Source organism: Sus scrofa, chromosome 14 (genome assembly GCF_000003025.6).
Source record: "Sus scrofa isolate TJ Tabasco breed Duroc chromosome 14, Sscrofa11.1, whole genome shotgun sequence".
Lineage (NCBI taxonomy): Eukaryota > Metazoa > Chordata > Mammalia > Artiodactyla > Suidae > Sus > Sus scrofa.
Window position 1 is genome coordinate 49,923,618 of NC_010456.5, and position 18,678 is coordinate 49,942,295.

At 54.0% G+C, this 18,678-nt stretch overlaps 3 protein-coding genes across 4 annotated transcripts; 2 read left to right on the plus strand and 1 right to left on the minus strand.

Moving 5' to 3' along the window:
- C14H22orf15 (chromosome 14 C22orf15 homolog) lies at window positions 579-2,416 on the minus strand. Its single transcript, XM_021073686.1, has 5 exons — window positions 2,392-2,416; window positions 1,755-1,841; window positions 1,525-1,662; window positions 958-1,032; window positions 579-871 (listed from the first exon to the last, which is right to left on the minus strand). Exons 1-5 carry the CDS (start codon window positions 2,414-2,416, stop codon window positions 732-734), a joined length of 465 nt encoding a protein of 154 aa, XP_020929345.1. The 3' UTR covers window positions 579-731.
- On the plus strand, window positions 1,257-5,945 carry VPREB3 (V-set pre-B cell surrogate light chain 3). Its single transcript, XM_001929470.5, has 2 exons — window positions 1,257-4,788; window positions 5,461-5,945. Exons 1-2 carry the CDS (start codon window positions 4,740-4,742, stop codon window positions 5,775-5,777), a joined length of 366 nt encoding a protein of 121 aa, XP_001929505.1. The 5' UTR covers window positions 1,257-4,739; the 3' UTR covers window positions 5,778-5,945.
- Window positions 6,119-15,687, plus strand: ZNF70 (zinc finger protein 70). Of its 2 annotated transcripts, none has more exons than XM_001926805.5 (2): window positions 6,119-7,730; window positions 10,592-15,687. In XM_001926805.5, the coding sequence occupies exon 2, from the start codon at window positions 10,654-10,656 to the stop codon at window positions 11,998-12,000; it is 1,347 nt and encodes a 448-aa protein (XP_001926840.2). In that variant the 5' UTR covers window positions 6,119-7,730; window positions 10,592-10,653; the 3' UTR covers window positions 12,001-15,687. The 2 variants fall into 2 exon arrangements, with proteins under 2 accessions (XP_001926840.2, XP_013838620.1); XM_013983166.2 differs by having other exon boundaries at window positions 6,119-7,706.

Below are 18,678 nucleotides of genomic sequence, written 5' to 3' on the forward strand. Positions count from 1 at the left end.
TAGTGCCCTCAGTGGGGAGGGTGTCCTTGTAATCCTGGGTAATCCGACAGCCTCGGGCAGTCCAAGCTGAGCCATGAGGCATCAGCAGGTGACCTTAAGGTGCCTGACTCCTGGGTAGATCCCTGGAGAGGCCTTTTGTCTCCTTTTGGGGACCCTGCCCCCTCCACCCTTCCTGTCTCTGCCTCTGAATCCCTTTCTCCGCACCCACATCTTAGAGGCCCTGGGCCCTGTCTGTGACCTTGCTGATGCCAGTTCCCAGTAATTCCAGATTCTGCAACAGGAACGAATGCTGCCAGGCCTTGGCCTGTTCATACATGGCAGAAGTCATGGCCAGCCCCCTTGGATTGAGTCCAGCTCATCCACTTGGCCGTGGTGTGCCAGCAGCTGCCAGAACAGAGGAGCAGGCCCTTCAAAAGCCATCATGGGAGTTCCCCCATGGGCGCACCTTCTCTGCATCCTGACATTGCAGAAATAGGTGGCATCTCTGCAGCGCCAGGACACAGGTTCAATCCCCAGCCCAGCATAGTGGGTTAGTGCCTCCGGCAGGGTGGTGGGGAGCTGTCTCCAAGTACAATGTGTGCCATCATGTGGGCATACGTGCCTCTCTGAGGGAGGTTGGCATTGGTGTCCATCTCTCAGCAGACACATCTGTGTCCTGGAAAGAGGTCCCACTTCTGGGTATGAGCAGCCTCCCAGGGGTTCGTGTCTCCTTACCTGGCTCCCAGCCCCAGCTAGTGGGTCCTGGACTGCAGAGAGCCCACCCTTCGGGGTCTTGATGGAGGTCCTTGCTCCTGGTGGCTGCGCCGAGTGCCCGCACGCCTCCTCCAGCCATCACCCACAGGGGGCAGGCCTGACAGCCAGCGCAGCTCCTCTGGAAAGCCCGGGAAGCCCTGCCTGTGGGGGCTGGCGGAAAGGCATGCCCTCTCCCCCACCCCAGGGCTCTTCTGTGATACTCACCTGCCAGCTCTGGACACCAGTCATCCAGGTTCTCCAGGAGGGACTCATAACGGGTAGGGGCCCCTGCCTCTTCCTCTGCAGAGGAAGGAAGGCTGATTCCTAGCTGTCCTGATGGTCCCTGCTCCCACCTCTGACTCTGGATCTGTTTATTTATTTATTTATTTTTCTTTTTAGGGCTGCACTCACAGCATATGAAATTTCCCAAGTTAGGGGTCCAATCAGAGCTGCAACTGCCAGACTATGCCACAGCAACAGCAGATCGGAGCCATGTCTGTGACCTACACCACAGCTTGTGGCCAGATCCTTAACCCACTGATTGAGGCCAGGGATTGAACCCACATCCTCTTCAATACTAGTCTGGCTCTTAACCTGCTGAGCCACAGTGGGAACTCCCAACTCTGTACCTGTTTGCTGGTGTAGACTGGGGTCAGGACAGGACACTAAATGGGAAGTTCAGGGCTGGGTCCTGGCCAAGGTGGGGCTCATTAGGGCTTGGTTGGTCTGTGTCTGCTGTCCCCCCTCTTATATTCCAACATAGGTGCAGGGGGAGTCTTGGGCTTCACTTACTGATGATCTGCACCAGGACATAGGTCCCACGCTCCTGCAGCAGGACGCTGGCCAGGGAGTACGCTGGGGAAGGGCCCTCCTCCAGTCCCTCACCCAGGTTCACCAGGTGCCCATCCTCAGCCAGGAGAGCAATGGTCGCTGGGAGGGCAGAGAGGGAGTCAGGGCAGGGCTGGTATCTCTGCCTGGGGACCCTCTGCTGGTCCTCCCAGCACCCCTCCCTGCCTCCTCACCATCTGGGGGAACCTGGCCCTTCTGCCTCAGATGGGCTGTGAGGGTCACCACGCTGCACCAGGGATTCACCAGCTCCCAGCAGCCGGCTGTGGGGGAGGGGCAGAAGTGAGGGAACAGAACCCTCTATTTCCCCCCAAACAGGGACCCTTCACCTCCCTCCACTACAGAGAAGGAATGGGGCTATGGGATAAGGAATGTACCTCCCTCCATCTCCCCAGATGTCAGTGACAGGGGTGCACAATTCCTTCCTCTGCATTGGACCCTCCACTCCCACCTTAGCCCCACCTCTGGGACCTGACAGCCCCCCACCCCCACCGCACACCAACCCTGCCAACTAAAACTAGAGCTTCAGGTCTGTCATGCCCCCTGAAGCTTGAGGACCACTGACTAGCTTAAGAGATGGAGCAGTTAGCAAATATGCTCCATTGTTAGTGGGGGGCAGTGGCCTGGCGGGAGCAGTCCTAGAGGAGCCCGTGTGAATTTCCCAGGATGCAGTGGGGCCTCCCCTCAAGGGACTCGATCCAGCCACTCGCATCCCCCTCCCACATGCACCCCCTTCACAATGCCTGACTACACTCCCCCAAGGCAAAGGGAATGTACCCCCATTCTTCTGCCAGGACAGGGGACCCCACTCACCTCCAAACATCACGGTGACAAACATGGCTGCAAGGAGGGGAGGGGAGACAGATGTGGGGGCTTTGATCTCTCAATCCCCAACTTCCCCACTAAGGAACAAGTTAGGGCCAAAGCCCTGGGGGAGATGTCTGGTGGGGGATTAGCGATGGGTGGGTCCAGGTTGAGTTCCCTGCTCAGCTGCCCTTGAGGCTGGGCTCCACCAGCCCAGGGGGTCCCTACAGCTCATCCAGAATCCTTGGCCTCCCCTTCCTCCTGCTGTCTGCATCAGAGCAGCCAGCAAAATCTAAGGCCCTCACAGCTTCCAAGCTGGTCTCCATGGCAGTGGGAGCTGCCAAGACATCCAGGCAGGAAATGCCTTCCCCCAGTATCCTGGTTACAGGATCTGGGGAGGGTATGGACCCTCCCTGACTCAGAGCTATTGTGGGGGCTGGAGCCTCTGGCCCTGGGATGTCCATAGACCACACCCGCTTAGCTTTTCAGACAGAGCTCCTATACTGAAAGTAAGGAAGGTTCCTGGGGGTGGGGTACTGGCTGTGGCTTTGGCAGAAATGGGGTCCTCACGGACTTTGCAGGCTCCCTTCCAACTCAAGGCCCCTTTCCCTGGGCTCACTCCCAGCCTCCTCCTCTTCTGTTCTTGTTCCTTTCCTTTTTCAGTCAAGTTTATGGAGGTATGATTTGCATACAATAAAATTCACCCTTTTGGGCAGTTGCATATAGCTCAGTGAGTTAAGGATCCAGTTACTGCAGTGGCTTGGGTTGCTGCTGTGGCACGGATTTGACCCCTGGCCCGGGAATGTACAAATTTTCCCTTTTTAGTGTTTTTACTTAATTTGTTTTTTATTTATTTTCTTTTTAGGTCCACACTGCAGCATATGGAAGTTACCAGGCCAGGGGTTGAATTGGAGCTGCAGCTGCTGGTCTATGGTACAGCCACAGCAACACTGGATTGGAGCCGCATCTGTGACCTATGCTGCAGCTCAAGGCAATGCTGGACCCTTAACCCAATGAGCGAGGCCAGGGATCAAACCTGCATCCTCATGAATACTAGTCAAATTCTTAATCCACTGAGCCACAACGGGAACTCCCTTTTAGTGTTTTCAGAGTTGTGACAAATCTCATGGAGCCATCACCACAGCCAGGATACAGAACATTTCTCCCCAGAATTCACCACTAGCCCCCTGGCAAGCGCCACAGTGTTCCCTGCCACCCCCCTGCTTCTTCCAGACTGTCACAAAGAGGGACGCACGCTGACAGTGGAGCCTTTTGGGTCCAGCTACCTTCGCTCAGCTCCATGTGTGAGATTCACCCGGGGTTGGTGGTGGTGTCAATGATTCCTTCCTCATTGCTCAGGAGGGTCCCACTGCCTGGAGGTGTCATGGTCTGTGGACCCAGTCACTGGTTATTCAGGATTGTTCCCTGTTTGGGGTGATTATGAATCAAGCCAGACCAGACCCTCGCCTGCAGGTCTCTGGGTGAAGAGACATTTCCATTTCTCTCTGGTAAACCCCGAGAGAGGGATTGTAGGTCGTAAGACGAGAGTTTGTTTAACTTTGTAAGAAACTGCCGGTGTTCTCCAGCATGCTGCACCAGCTTCTATTGGCCTGGTGTGGTTGTGGCTGTGCCTCCAGGATTCCTGTGCAGCTGGCCTCAGCTGCTTGCACAGGCAAAGAGGGAGGCGAGAAGCTCTGCTCACAGGCTAGTGCCAGGATGAAATGCAGTACCCTCTGCCTTTTTTTTTTTTTTTTTTTTTTTTGCTTTTTAGGGCCACACCCGTGGTGTATGGAAGTTCCCAGGTCAGGGGTCAAATTGGAGCTACAGTTGCCCCCGCACAGCAATGCCAGATCTGAGCTGCATCTGCAACCTACACCATAGCTCACGGCAAAGCCAGATCCTTAACCCACTGAGCAGAACCCTGGATCGAACCCCCATCCTCATGGATACCAGTCAGGTTTGTTACCACTGAGCCACAATGTGAATGCTAGGAAATGTTCTAAATCTCGGTCTAGGTAGAAGCTGCAGGGATATGTATACATTACATATAATCATCAAGCCATACGTTTTAAGATGTGTGCCCTTTACTGTGTAAGCTACATCTCAATGAAAAGCAGCCACCTGCTATAACTGCACATGTGGATTTCCAGGCTTCTGTTCTCAGAAGACCCTGTGGGGCCAGGGCTCTGACATTTGGGAAGATAGGGTCTGGCCGCTGGTCCCCAGCACCGCCCCTCCTAGCCTGTCAGTGGGCTGATTTGCATGCCCTGTTGAGGTCCAGTGGCCTCCCCTGTGTGCCCTGAAGCACCTGGAGCCTCCCAACTCAAGGACTCCTACCTGCCTCCCAGCCTCCAGCTATGGCCTGCTGGCACCTGGCCCTCCTTCTGATTGGGGTCCTCCTGGAAGGTAAGCCCCTCCTGGTCCTAACTCACCTGGGGGGTGGGGGGAGTGGGAGATGGCACATTGGCTTTAGAAGCCCTCTGCTAGGAAGCAAATCCATGTGGGCAGTGAGTAGGGTTCTGGAAGGGGCAGGGGGAACGGGGGGAGGGAACTGACTACAGATGGCTCTGTCCTAGAACTGTGGTGGGTCACTTTGGGTGGGCCTCAGTTTCCCCACTGGTGAATGATCAGATGGCTAGGGTCCCCAGACTCTGGGGTCTCAGAGACCAGTCACCTTTTGAGTTTTTCAGAAGGAAATCTAGTGTGAGCTGTTCCCTACCCCACACGGACAAGAGGCTTCTTGGGGGTGGTCAGTCTGTAGCCGGGGTTTGGAAGAGCCAGTGTGATCAAAGCTATAGGGGACTGCAGAACAAGGGATGAGGCTGGGCAGCAGAAGGACCCAGAGGCCACCAGTCCCACCCTCTGAGATCTGAATCCTAAACTGAACATGGATCCTTGGGAACATGGCACTAATGGGGGCCTAGGGGTTGCCAATTCTGTGCCCCACCCAGTGTTGATCCCATGGCACCGGGCCGTGAGTTTTGGAATCAGATTCTCCTGGAGTCTGACCAGGGCTTTGTGGGGCAGGGGCAGGAGGGAAGGGCCCAGGCCGGGTCTGAGTGTGTCTGTCTTTCTTAGTCTCCCAGCCGGCCCTGGCCCAGCGGAACTCACTGCTGGTCTTCCCAGGCCAAGTGGCCCAACTCTTGTGCATGCTCAGCCCCCGTCATGCCACCGTTGGGGACTACGGCGTGTCTTGGTATCAGCAGCGGGCAGGGAGTGCCCCCCGCTTGCTCCTCTACTACCGCTCAGAGGAGGACCACCACCGGCCCCCTGACATCCCTGATCGCTTCTCAGCAGCCGCGGATGCCGCCCATAACTCCTGCATCCTGACCATCAGCCCTGTGCAGCCTGAGGATGACGCCGATTATTACTGCTTCGTAGGCATCAAATCATAGGGGGGGATGTGGGATGAGTGCCTCCCATCTGCCTTCTGCTTCTTTCCTGACCCTGGGACCCTATCTTTCCCTGAGCCTTGATTTTCCTCTTCTGTAAAATGGGATAACAATATTCAACATGTCAAAAATAACTATTCAAAAAAAAACAAAAACAAAAACAAAAAACTATTCATGAGATCCTTGCTGAAAAAGTGACTGTGGTTGGTCTGGGAGTATGGGGTAGGGATTCTGGGGGTTGTTGCAGAAGAGGAAGCATCTAAGACCCCTGGGGTGGTGCCCAGCATCCCCACAGGCCCCAGGGGGCTCAGGCTGGTGGCTCTTGCCTTTCTGTGACTGGAAGAGCTGGAGTGAGAGAAAAAGGAACCAGCCCTTGCAGGTCCTGGCTCTGCATGGCTGCTTGTGGTCCAACGCTCACAGGGTGACTGGACTGGGTCCTGTCGATTTAAAAAACATGCACAACCTAAAAGTTGAGAGTTCAGTTTTATTTGGGGCTAAATGAGGACTATAGTCAGACAGGCAGCATTTCAGATAGCTCTGAGAAACTGCTCCAAAGAGGCGAGGGGGAAGGTCAGTATATGTGTGATTTTGGTGAAGGGGGAGGTACATGCAATCAAGCACGCGTTTTACAGAAGGTCGCTGCTGGTCTCCTGAAGGTTATTATTGCTAGTCACGAGGAGCAGATGTCACCACGAAGAATTTTAGTGCTTTTCTAGATACGAGGAGATGCAAAAACTGGGCTCATAAAGTCTGAAAATATCTAACTATCTGAAGGTTTGTTCTACTAGTTTTCTCAGAGCACGTAGTGCCTCCCTCCTGATCACCCTGGGCTTCTCTCAGAGGGGTGTTGAGGGTCCGCAGCTGCAGTGGCTCATGATTCAGTCTGTAGAAGTAAACGGCAAATGCCAGTTTCCAGTCTACAGTCCCCATTGAGCCCAGGCTCCCAGCTTAGGCGAGGTAGCCCCTACCTATGCCTGGGTGGGGCTGGGAGGCGGTGTGAGTCGAGGGTGGGGGGCACTCAGAGGCACCTGAGGGCCAGGATGGAACGTGCTGAAGGCCGGTGGGCAGATGGCAGGGGCCCTCCACTGGGACCGTGTGTTCTAGCGGTTTCCTGTGATAGGGCCCTGGCCCCTAGGGAGGCTCTCCCTCAGCGGGCAGTCTGCACCTGAGCACTGGTGGGCGGGGAGGGTGAAAGGGGCAAGTCTTGCCATCAGAAGCAGAACTGAGCTCTGGGAGTGGGTGGGGGCGGAAGAACACACCCCTCTTCCCTCCCCATTCTCCTAAGAGGCGCCGCCTGAACGGAGATCATCCCTCAGATGCACTGAGTTAAGGTCTCGGGGGTCCAGAGAGGGTCCCGCCTAGGCTCCCAGCCATCTCCTGGACTCTCACCGGGTCCTTCTCATCTGTCTCTGTGGGTACGGGGTGGGCTGGCAGGAACAGGACTCCCCACGAAAGGAGGATGAACCCCAGCAGGACCCCGGCCCTGTGCGAGGTGACGGGCTCCGCAGCCCTGGGACGCCTGCCCTTCTTCCGGGGACACCAGGCGCCCCAAGGCCTCTGGCCGGCCCCACCGCCAGGGCAGGTGCCTGGGAGCCGGCTGCCCCTCCCGGCCTATTTCCTCCCCTGCGTTCCCGCCAAGGGCTGCCCAGCCTGGAGGTGCCGGGAAGCCGCCCGGAGCCCCCGCGCTGCGGCGAACCGTCCCGGCGCGCTACGCGGTGGGACCAGCGAGACGCGGGCCTCCGCGATGCCTAGAGCGGTCCCGGAAGTGCCGCGGGCAGGGGCGGGGCTCGGGCGCTCGGGCCGCCGCGGGTTTAGAGTCAGCAGCCGCAGCCGAGCGAGGCCACGGCCGCGGGCAGGAGCTGCTCGGGTGCGGCCCCGCCCCGCCCGCCCGCGGCCCCGCCCCCGCCAGGTGAGCGGCCCCGCCCCGGCCAGGTGAGCGTACCCGCCCGGGCCCAGGTGAGTGGCTCTGCGGCAGCCAGTGTAACCACCTGTCCCTCCGATGGCGCGAGTGTGGGCGGCTCCCGCAGGTGGAAGCAGGTGCGGGTCCGCGGCCGCTCGCGGGCCCCCAGCCAGGAGGCCCTGAGGGGCCCAAGGGTCGGCTGGGTGCCCAGGCCCTGGGGGGGTCCTCGGAGCATGGGGGCTAAGGCAGGAGCAGCAGGAGAAGGCCCAAGAGAGGTGGAAAGCGTGGGGTTCCAGACCTTTGGATTTTCGGTCCAAAAATATTTAAAACATCATTGGGCACAGATCAAGTATCGCCAACTTTTCCAACACTTCGTAGACTTGAGCGTGTAGCTGGTCCATAGAGGAATGGACAGCCCCCAGGGAGGGAGACCAGAAACACCAGGGTTTAACAGGTGGTGGAGGGAGACTGGCAATCCCCGGGTACCAAGAAAAGGAGGGATCAGAAGGCATGAAAATTAGGAGGGAAGCAACTTTCAGAAAGCAAGAGACTAAAGTGGGGCATGGGAAGGGGGGCGTGGGCTGTGCAGCAAGCTCAAAACCTTCAGTCCAGGTAGGTAGGATGGGTTAGTGAAAGGTGGGCCCATATTGTCACATCTTCCAGTTTTTCATGAGGAAACCTACTGAGCTTTAAACATTGGCAGAGAAGGCAAACAAGAAAAGCCTAACTGAGAGCCAAACGCAACGTGTCTGTGGCAGAATCCCCAGGCTGCCAATTTGCAGTCTCTAAAATGAAGGGTTTTGAGAAGGAGGTCTTGGGGAGGCCTGCCAAAGGGGTGGGAAAGTGAGGCCCCAGAAAACAGGGATTGGCTGTAAGGAGGTCATTGGATGCTGGGGCTGAAGTTGGAAACTTGAAATTTGTCTCCATGCCAGATACAGTCGTGTGATTTTCCTTGGCAGTGTTCAGCATCTTAGGAGGCGCTGGCAGAGGAGATGGGTCATTAGTGGCTGGTTGCAGCAGGGCAGGGAGATGAGGAGCGTGATGCTGGTCAAGAGTCGGTTTACGTGATGTCCATACCTGCTACAGAGGAGGTCTAAGCTAGATGGGGAAGGGGTGGACTGGGGTGAAGACTGTGGGACATTAGGTTGGCCAAAGTCTGGTAAGAGGATGGGAAGGGTGGGAGGTGGCGGTTGTGAGGAGGAGGGAAAGAGAAGTGAGAGTGATCACAGAATTCTGGAGGATACTTCAGTCCTGTGCTTTTTTCACACCTGGTCTTTCTACTGGCTGAAAACTCTTAAAAATTTCCAAGTAGGAATAAGTTCCATCATGACTGTTCTGATTAATTTGGTATGTCTTTGGAAGTCAGCCACTCTCTGATAGTAGTACCTTTCTGTGGAGTCATAAGGAGTAAGTGAGATATGCTTGTAAAAGGTTTAGCAGTGTCTTGGACACAGTAGGTGCTCAATAAACTCAAGTCGTCATGACTATGGTACCCGAGGTGCTTTCCTTGAGCTCATACAGCAATTTCTTTCTTTCTTTTTTTTTTTTTTTTTTGGCCACGCCTATGGCATGACAATGTTCCAGAGCCAGGGATCAAACCCCCACCACAGCAGTCACCCAAGCCACAGCAGTGACACACCAGATCCTTAACTAGGCCACCAGGAAACTCGCACAGCAGTTTCTGAATGGAGTCTTGAGGGGCTCCCTTGGGGCTGCCATAGTGGGACGGGGTGCAGTGTGGCATTTTCTAGCCTCCCTCCTTGCCCCTACAAAAACATCCCCTTCAACTGGAGCAGCTCTGCTTTGTCTGTTTTATTTATTTATATCGCCCATGTAATCGACATATTTGAATAAAGAGTTCTTTGGCAAAACAAAAGTGTGGCAAGCAATTCTAACACAAACAAATGGCTTTTCCTCCATTTTATCACTTTTTTACTCAACAAAGGTGTGTAGAGATTGTGTGGTTGCACTGGGAGCTGGGGGTCCAATGCAGAGGAGCCCCGTGCTTGCCCTTGGGGAGCTGGCAGGCAGGGGCGGGGAGAGGCCGGTCATGATGTGTGCCCACCAGGTAGAGGGTGTGAGGGACCTGTGCCTCAGACTCCAAGTCACTGAGGCTAGGGCCCGAGATTGTCAGAGTGTGGATGCTGAAAAGAGAGGACATTTGGGCTGAGTCTGGAAGCAGGAGCATATGCCATCTGAGTGGGTAGGGGGGAATCATTTAGGAGAAGAGCACAGCAGCACATGGAGTTGTTGAACTGCAAGGTTGGGGGTGTGTGGAGGGAAAGCAGGGGGCAGCGGGAAGGGCGGGGCTGCACGATCCTGAGAAGGGGGATGATGAGGTCAGGGCTGAGTTTGGGGCATTGATCCTGGTGTCCACGCAGGAGAGCCGGCCAAAGGGAGGAGGGGGAACAGAGGCAGGCTGCCACAGTTGGGAGGCCTGGGCTGCACAGAGGCCCCTTCAGTGAAGCCCCGGGAAGTGGATGGACTAGAGTGTGCAGGCAAGAGAGTGAGGAGGTCCAGGCACACCCCAGGGCTGTGGCTGTGGCACCCCCAGGCTGGAGGGGTATCGCTGACCATCTGCAGGAGGGAGACATGTGCTCTCTCCCAATGAGACCATCCCCAACACCTTCCAGCTGGAGTCCTGCCCCTTTTCCAGAATGGTTCTACTTCCTGTCTTTGCCCACCTTTCTGAACACCCCGAGCCTTTAGTCTGGACACCACAGTGTGGCATTGTCTGGCTGGCTGGCTGTCTTCCTTGCAGTTGTTTCTGGTAAGTCAGACTTGTCTCTAACTCACGAAGAGTGAGATTGTGTCTTCTCTTTGCTGGGTTTTGACAGCACAGTCCCTGGTGCAGGAAGGAGGCGCACATGAGATGCCTGACTTGCTGACTTGACAGTGTCTCTTGTTTTCTTTTCAGACCGTGAGAGCAGTAAGTGTGTCCCAAAGAAATACGGTCCCTGGGGTGAGCCAGGACTCACCATGGAGCTCCCCCCAGCAGCCAAGCTAGGGGAGGCCTTTGTGTTTGAGGATGGGTTGGAGATGCAGCCAAACCTCTTCTCAGATGAGGACCTGGGGGACTCTTTTCTTCAGGAAAGGGGCTTAGAGCAGATGGCTGTGATCTACAAGGAGATCCCTCTTGGGGAGCAAGACGAGGAGCCCAACGATTATGAGGGGAACTTCAGTCTGTGCTCCAGCCCTGTTCAGCATCAGAGCCTACCCCCAGGAGACAGACCCCCGGACGAGGAGCTGTTTGGCCAAACTTTCCTCCAGAAACCAGAGCTGAGTATGTGCCAGATCATCCATGGTGCAGAAGAATCCGGTAAGCCTAATGGCCAAACGGTGGGCAGCGGGGACCCGGGCCCCGAGGGACCTCATGGGACGGTGCAGCCCGCCAAACCCTACGCCTGCCGGGAGTGCGGGAAGGCCTTCAGCCAGAGCTCGCACCTGCTCAGGCACCTGGTGATCCATACCGGGGAGAAGCCCTACGAGTGCTGCGAGTGCGGCAAGGCCTTCAGCCAGAGCTCGCACCTGCTCAGGCACCAGGTCATCCATACCGGGGAGAAGCCCTACGAGTGCCGGGAGTGTGGCAAGGCCTTCCGCCAGAGCTCAGCGCTCACACAGCATCAGAAGACCCACACTGGGAAGAGACCCTACGAGTGCAGGGAGTGCGGGAAGGATTTCAGCCGGAGCTCCAGCCTCAGGAAGCATGAGAGGATTCACACCGGGGAGAAGCCCTATCAGTGTAAGGAGTGCGGCAAGTCCTTCAACCAGAGCTCAGGCCTGAGTCAGCACCGGAAGATCCACACCCTGAAGAAGCCGCACGAGTGCGAGCTATGTGGCAAGGCCTTCTGCCACAGGTCCCACCTCATCCGCCACCAGCGCATCCACAGTGGCAAGAAGCCCTACACATGCGAGGAGTGCGGCAAGGCCTTCAGCCAGAGTTCCAACCTACTGGAGCACCGCAAGACGCACACGGGCGAGAAGCCCTACAAGTGCCACAAGTGTGGCAAGGCCTTCAGCCAGAGCTCGTCTCTCATTGAGCACCAGCGCACCCACACCGGGGAGAAGCCCTACGAGTGCGGCCAGTGCGGCAAGGCCTTCTGCCACAGCTCGGCGCTCATCCAGCACCAGCGCATCCACACAGGCAGGAAGCCCTACGCCTGCAACGAGTGCGGCAAGGCCTTCCGGCACCGGTCGGCACTCATCGAGCACTATAAGACCCATACACGGGAGAAGCCCTACGAGTGCAACCGCTGTGGCAAGGCCTTCAGGGGTAGCTCCCACCTCATCCGGCACCAGAAGACCCACACGGCAGAGAAGCGTTAGCAAGAGGCACAGGCTCCTGCTCCACCTCCAGAGACACTCACCTGAGCTCCTGCACCCCACCCCGGCCACCCGCCCCCGACGGCCTGCCTGGCAGGTGAAGCGCGGGGTGGGGGGACCGGGATGGGAAGGCATCGGGCTGGGATGCCGGGGTTGGCTCCTGCTCACCTGGGACCCAGTGGGGTTCTGTAGGGTTTGCCCTCTAGTCACTTTTTCCAGAGTCCAGAAGAAGAATCAACCTCAGAGGGAGAAAGTGGAGTTAAACCCATGAAAATGGCAGATGAGCTCTTCGACATCAGGCACTTTTAGAAGCAGCAGCCATGCTCACCGTCCAACTCAGCGATAGGAGAAGGAGCCCAGAACAGAGGCATCCACAGCCCTCCTGGGGCAGTGGTGGGGGAGGGGGAGCACAGGTGACAGCAGAGGGAGGGTCTGGAAGGACTGGTTTGGGGGTGAGGGTGAGGCCCTATGTGCTCTCTCAGTTCTCCATGTGGGTTGGAGAGAGGGCAGCCCTGGCTGAGAGGGCTCTTCCAGAAGGTGGAAGCCGAGGACAGTTGACCCTGGCCCTAACTCAGCCAGGGCACCAGGCTGTCTGCCGTCCAGGAATAACCTCCCTGCCAGACCGAAGGCCCGACCACAGCGTGCCTTGGACATCAGTGAGTGGCTCTGGTCTGGCACTCTGCAGCGCCAGTGGATGTTTCAGTCAGAAGGTCTGGGTCCAGGATCCAGTTCTGGCTCCTCCTGCCTTTGTGACCCCGAAGAAGCCTGAGGCTCCATGGGATGGGGATGATGGGATCTGGCCATGTTCCTCTAAGAGTCGGTGCCAGGCTTCCATTCAGAATGGGACCATGCATGAGAGTGCTTTGGCAAACGGTGATCAAGGATGGAGAACAAGAGTGACCCGCTTCACCCGTAGGGGAGATGCATCCCTGTCTGGGACTTCTCCCTAAGCCAGGCTTTTCTTCAAGCCCAGCTCACGCCCTGGGCTGCAGCATCCCATGAACCATCCTGTCCCAGACACTACAGGAGCCTCCTTGCAGCAGCTGTGTGTCTGCGTCCTGCACGTCTCTCCATCCTCCCCACCGGGGGTTGTTTAATGAGACCAGCTTGGCTGGACATCCCCAGAGGTGGCGCTCCCCAGGTGATTGGAAGGCTGCATTGTGTAGCAGGCTGTGGGCCCCGCCCTGGCTTCCATCAGGCCCCAGCATCTCCCAAATGGCAGGCCTGCTCGCCCTGACAGAGGACAGTTTGAGGGTGGCCATCCTGTCTCAGTCCCCTGACCCCTGCCCCAGGAATGGGCTCAGGAAGTAACATGTCTGGCCAGTTGGTATGTGTTTTTCCTGGGCCTTGGTGTGTCCATGAGGGTCTTTAGTACTGCTCCCCCGGGCTCATCAGAGCTAGTGCAGAGGGGAGGTAGTCTGAGCTACTTGGAAGTTTTTCGGAAGCCTGTAGCTGAAATCCGACAAGCCCATCATGGTAAGCTAGTTCTTTCAACTAGTCAGAAGGTCAGCTTGGCAGCTGTGTATGGTTTAGAGGTATTAAAACGGCAAAGCCAAAGTTGTACTTCGTAAGTAGGGCTTGGTAGGCCAAAGATTTTAAAAGGACAGGTCTGTGGGGCTGGGGGGCACTGTTACCTTTGTCCAGCTCCTCTCTGCCGTGTGAGTGTGTGGAGCGTTTAGCCAGCACTGGGGTTCCCCAGAGCCTCTGCATGAGCAGGTGGGCTGGCCTGACGGGGTGGCACCCGGGCACTGTCTGCAGGTAGCCTGCACAGAGGGTCTCCAGTCATTCACTAGGAGTGAAGAGAGAATGCTGACCACCTGTTGGGGCAGGCGGGTCAGCACCCCCCAGAAATCTACCTCCTCACCTGCCTCATTCCCCCCATTTGACCTCAGGCTTGGCCAGGCCTGGCCTTCTTACCTTTGATGTCCACTCCCACTCTGCACTCCCAGCCACATTGTTCGAAAGCATCACTTTGCACATGTCACCACTCTCCTTAAAGCCAACCTTCAGGGTCTCTTCTGCACATAAACCCCTGTTTCAGCCGATTGGTTTGTTACACCCCCCCCACACCCCTGCCACTTCCTCCCAGATACTCTCTCCACCCCTCCCAATTCTCTCAGCTCATTTTAGCCATCCTCACATTTTTTGAACATGCACTTTCTCCTCCTCCCCCATCTCCTTTTCCCTTTGACAATTTTTGAAACATGGGGCTTGAGACCCCCCTTCCTGAAGGGTTTGACATTCTCACAAAACCGTGGTAAGACAAGGCAGTTCTTTGTTTTTTGGAAGCTCGAGCAGAACCCAGTTCCTTCTGTTCAAATTCTTTCACAGTTTTCTTGTCTTTTTAAATCATTTCATTTATTTAGGATCTCAAACAGTGTAATGTTATAAGAGGTCATACTGATATGTGGAAATTCCCGGGCCAGGAATCGAACCTGTGCCACAGCAGTGAGCCAAGCCGCTGCAGTGACATCACCGGATACATAACCCGCTGTGCCACAAGAGAACTCCTAATCGTCCTTTAATTCAGTTGTTTGTTTTTATTGTCTTACATTTTTTTCTTTCTTTTAGTAGATGTTGTTGAATGTTGTAGAGCTCCAATTCTTGATTCTGTTTACTAATTGAATTGTTCTGTGAAAGTACATGTATTCTGCTCTTTTCTTTTTTTTTGACTTAGTACTTTACATTTCTAAGATTATTTAGATATAGTTAATCATTTTTAATATTTCTAGTAAATGTCAGTACTTTGGCCTATGATTTTTTCCTTATACTTAGAGCTTTCTCTGCATTCCATAATGTTGACATGTGGTATTTTTTGCTAGTAGGACTTTCCCTTTGGCCCAAGTATTATTATTATTATTATTATCATTATATTATTATTTTTTAATATTTCCCAGTGATGACTGGTCATTGCTATTGCTTCTTACTGTACGTATTGTGTTAACATTTCTAAGTGTTTCTAGAACTCCTCTGGGCCTGAATATATTACCCATTTTTATAAATCATTTATGTACGTTAAAGAAATGTGTCTTCACTCCATCAGTTCTATTTGCTAAATTAATTTTTAAATTATTTTATTCAAATCCATTCTTTCTTTAACTTCGGTTTACTTCAGATTTCTTAACCTGGGGCCTAGGGACTGCCTAGCAGTTTTAGAGGTTTTAGGGGTTTTAGAGGTCATGGACCCCTGGGGACTGAACAAAGCTGTGTGGATATGTGCCTGAATGAATGATTCTGGGACGGGGGGGAGGGGTCAGTAGCACTCACCACATTTTGGAAGAGCTCTGTAACCCCAAAATAGTTAAGAACTTTCATTTACCTGGTCAAATTATAGGCTGATTTTGTGTGATTTTTCTTTATGTATTTCTAGTTTGCTTTAGTTTCTGTTTCTATTTTATGTATGTTGTTGCTTTGTTAGTTGTGACGTTATCTTAAGAAATAGGCAGGGTATAAATTATCAAGAAATTACCATGTTTGGGGCATATATATTTAACAGTGATATATCGAGAAACTGTGCCTTTTAGTGCCCTTTTTGAATGCTTCTAGCTTCAACTTCTCCTTTCCAAATATCAAAAGCCCCTTGCTTTTTTTGAGTTTGCATTTGCATGAGAGTTTATTTAGCTTGGCATTTTATTTTTTAAATTTGTGTATATATTTTGCTATATAACTTATAAACAGCAAATTGTTGGATTTTGTTTTCTGAATTCTTTCTATATTTTTTCTCTTTACATAAGTTCTCCTATTATTAGTGTAATTGTTCAGAGTGAGGCATAATTAATATTCCTCTTAATATTTTAACATGCAGTAACTCATTTAACCCACAGATCATGCTTACCCCCCACCCCCATCTCCATGAGTTATTATCCATGTGTGGAGTGTCACTTCAGGTGGACTAGAGGTCTGCCATTGGGCACCTGTTCCCCTGGGTCTTTGTCAGTGCCTGGCTGTCCCGAGCCCAATCTTGAAGTCACTGCCTCTGGCTTCAGTGTCCTTGGCTATAACTGGGAGGAATCATATCTCCCCCCTGCCCCCCAGCCCTGTGTGGCTCAGGGAACTAATGAAAGCAAACCTGCGTGGCAAACTGAGGGTATAGGTGATTCTTACACTAGTCACGTTTAGAAATATTCCTTTATTGGAGTTCCTGTCCTGGCACGGCGGAAACAAATCCAACTAGGAACCATGAGGTTGTGGGTTTGATTCTGGGCCTCACTCAGTGGGTTGAGGATCTGGCATTGCCATGAGCTGTGGTGTAGGTTGCAGACATGGCTTGGGTCTGGCGTTGCTGTAGCTGTGGTGTAGGCCGGCAGCTACAGCTCCGATTAGACCCCTAGCCTGGGAACCTCCATATGCCGCGAGTGTGGCCCTAAAAAAAAAAAAAAAAAAGACAAGAAATATTCCTTTATTTATTTATTTATTTGTTTTTGCTTTTTAGGGCTGCACCAGTAGTATATGGAGGTTCCCAGGCTAGGGGTCTAATCTGAGCTACAGCTGGCCTATGCCAGAGCCACAGCAATGCCAGATCTGAACCTTGTCTGCGACCTACACCAGAAGGATGACCTACCTCATGGCAACGCGGTATCCTCAACGCACTGAGTGAGGCCAGGGTGGAACCTGCAACCTCATGGTTCCCAGTCGGATTCATTTCCACTGTGCCACGATGGGAACTCCTAGAAATACTCCTTTAATTTTCTGTTCTTACTCCCAAAGTTTGTCCAACATAACTGAGAACATTACCTGGTGCTTTACTTTTAAGAAAATATATGAGATGCAGCAAAGAGACATCATAGGTCATTCTCACCCTCACTGAGGGAAACCACACGGTCATTTGAAAGAGAGATGGGGTTCCTGATCTTGTACCCCTCTCATCATCACCTGTCTGTCCCAGGCCAGTCCACTCAAACTTCCCCTTCTGGGGTGGGGGCAGGGCACTGTCACCAAGATGGTCACTCTGGCCACCCCCGTGGCAGGTGGGAAGTAGAGGCCCGTGATTTACCACAGGTGCAGGGATTGAGTGTCAGGTCTGCCGGCAGCCGTGGGCAGGGAGGAAAATTCAGATGTTATACTGGAGCCCAAACCACTGCCACTGGGACTTCTCAGAGGCAGCAAATGGAACTGGCCCCCACAGACCCAGGTGGGGACCAGCTGGCCTCTGCAGGGTCGCTCAGCTCTTGGGGCTGAGCAGAAGTTCGCTCACATCACCACCCACGTCTGGATGAACTTGCCATTGACTTAAGCGTCGCCTACTGGAGGTAGGGAAGGGAGCCCTTTTCTTGTGGGAGAGCACCCTCTTCAGTATCTCATAGCCAGGAATCCAAGCCAGGGCCTGGCTGCTGAGGGTGGAGTGGGGCTGTCCCACGAAGACACCCCCTCCTCTGCCACAGGCCAACACGTGCCTCATTGCCAGGACACTGGCAGGGGCTGCTTGCTAGAGACCCTCTCACGTTTGCTGCCTGTGTGTGTCCACCACTGTCATACACCTTCCACGGCCCCTGCTCCCCCTCTGTGGCTGTCAGCCATCTTTCTGTCTCCTCTTGTTTTCTTCAGTCTCGCTTGCTGATGTCAACCAGGAACCGAGTGCCACCTCCTCCTCCCATCCCACGGCATAGCCCTCCCTGGCCTCCCCCCTCAGGCCTTTCGCTCCTCCGCAGCCGGGGCCATCCTTCTGCCCCACAATCTGGTGGAGTCCCCTCTCTTCCTCAAACACCCACTTGGGTTCCCATGGAAAGCTCATCAAGGCCCTTCCAGATCTGATGCCCCCTCCCCACCAGGGCCTCCATGCTGAGGCCACACTGCAGGCCTTCGTCCCTCAGGGCGTCCCCTCCCATGTGTAGAACGAGCACGGGCCAAGGACAGGGGGAGCGCTCCTCCAGGCTCAGATCTCCCAAGGGCCAGGTGTACATGCTGTGCCCAGCCCCCAGCTCTGTTCTGGGTGTTAGGTGCACTTGAGCCAGAGAAGGAGGCTGGGTTTAGGGTCAGGGCCAGCACTTTAGGTAGCAGAGAATGAGGAGAGAGAGGGTCCAATTAGAGCGATTGTCTGCTTTTCTTTAAAATTGAAGTAGAGTTGGATTTCCCATTGTGGCGCAGTGGTTAACGAATCCAACTAGGAACCATGAGGTTGCGGGTTCGATCCCTGGCCTTGCTCAGTGGGTTAAGGATCCGGCATTGCCGTGAGCTGTGGTATGGGTTGCAGACGCGGCTCGGATCCCGTGTTGCTGTGGCTCTGGCATAGGCCGGTGGCTACAGCTCCGATTCGACCCCTAGCCTGGGAACCTCCATATGCCACGGGTGTGGCCCTAGGAAAGACAAAAAGACAAAAAAAATAAATAAAATAAAATTGAAGTAGAGTTGATGTACAATGTTGTGTTAGTTTCAAGTATGCAGCAAAATGATTTGGTGTATACACACACACACATATCATTTTTCAGATTCTTTTTCTTTATAGGTTACTACAAGATATTGACTATAGTTCTGTGTGCTATAAAGTAAGTCCTTGATGTTTATCTGCTTTATATATAGCAGTGTGTATCTGTTAATCCCAAACTCTTAATTTATTCCTTGCCCCTTTTCCCATTTGGTAACTATAAGTTTATTTTCTGTGCCTGAGAGTCTGTTTCTGTTTGGTAAATAAGTTCATTTGCATTATTTGTTAATATTCCACATACGAGTGATAGCATAACATTT

Excerpts from the sequence above, each read along its gene's own strand:
- C14H22orf15 (XM_021073686.1), bottom strand. The coding sequence starts at position 2,416 with ATGTTTGTCACCGTGATGTTTGGAG. Across the intron at positions 1,663-1,754 it reads GGGCCAGGTTCCCCCAGATG|CGACCATTGCTCTCCTGGCT; the intron begins GTGAGGAGGCAG and ends CTGCCCTCCCAG. Across the intron at positions 872-957 it reads CTGGTGTCCAGAGCTGGCAG|AGGAGCTGCGCTGGCTGTCA; the intron begins GTGAGTATCACA and ends CGGGCTTTCCAG.
- VPREB3 (XM_001929470.5), top strand. The coding sequence starts at position 4,740 with ATGGCCTGCTGGCACCTGGCCCTCCTTCTGATTGGGGTCCTCCTGGAA. Across the intron at positions 4,789-5,460 it reads GATTGGGGTCCTCCTGGAAG|TCTCCCAGCCGGCCCTGGCC; the intron begins GTAAGCCCCTCC and ends TGTCTTTCTTAG.
- ZNF70 (XM_001926805.5), top strand. The coding sequence starts at position 10,654 with ATGGAGCTCCCCCCAGCAGCCAAGCTAGGGGAGGCCTTTGTGTTTGAG.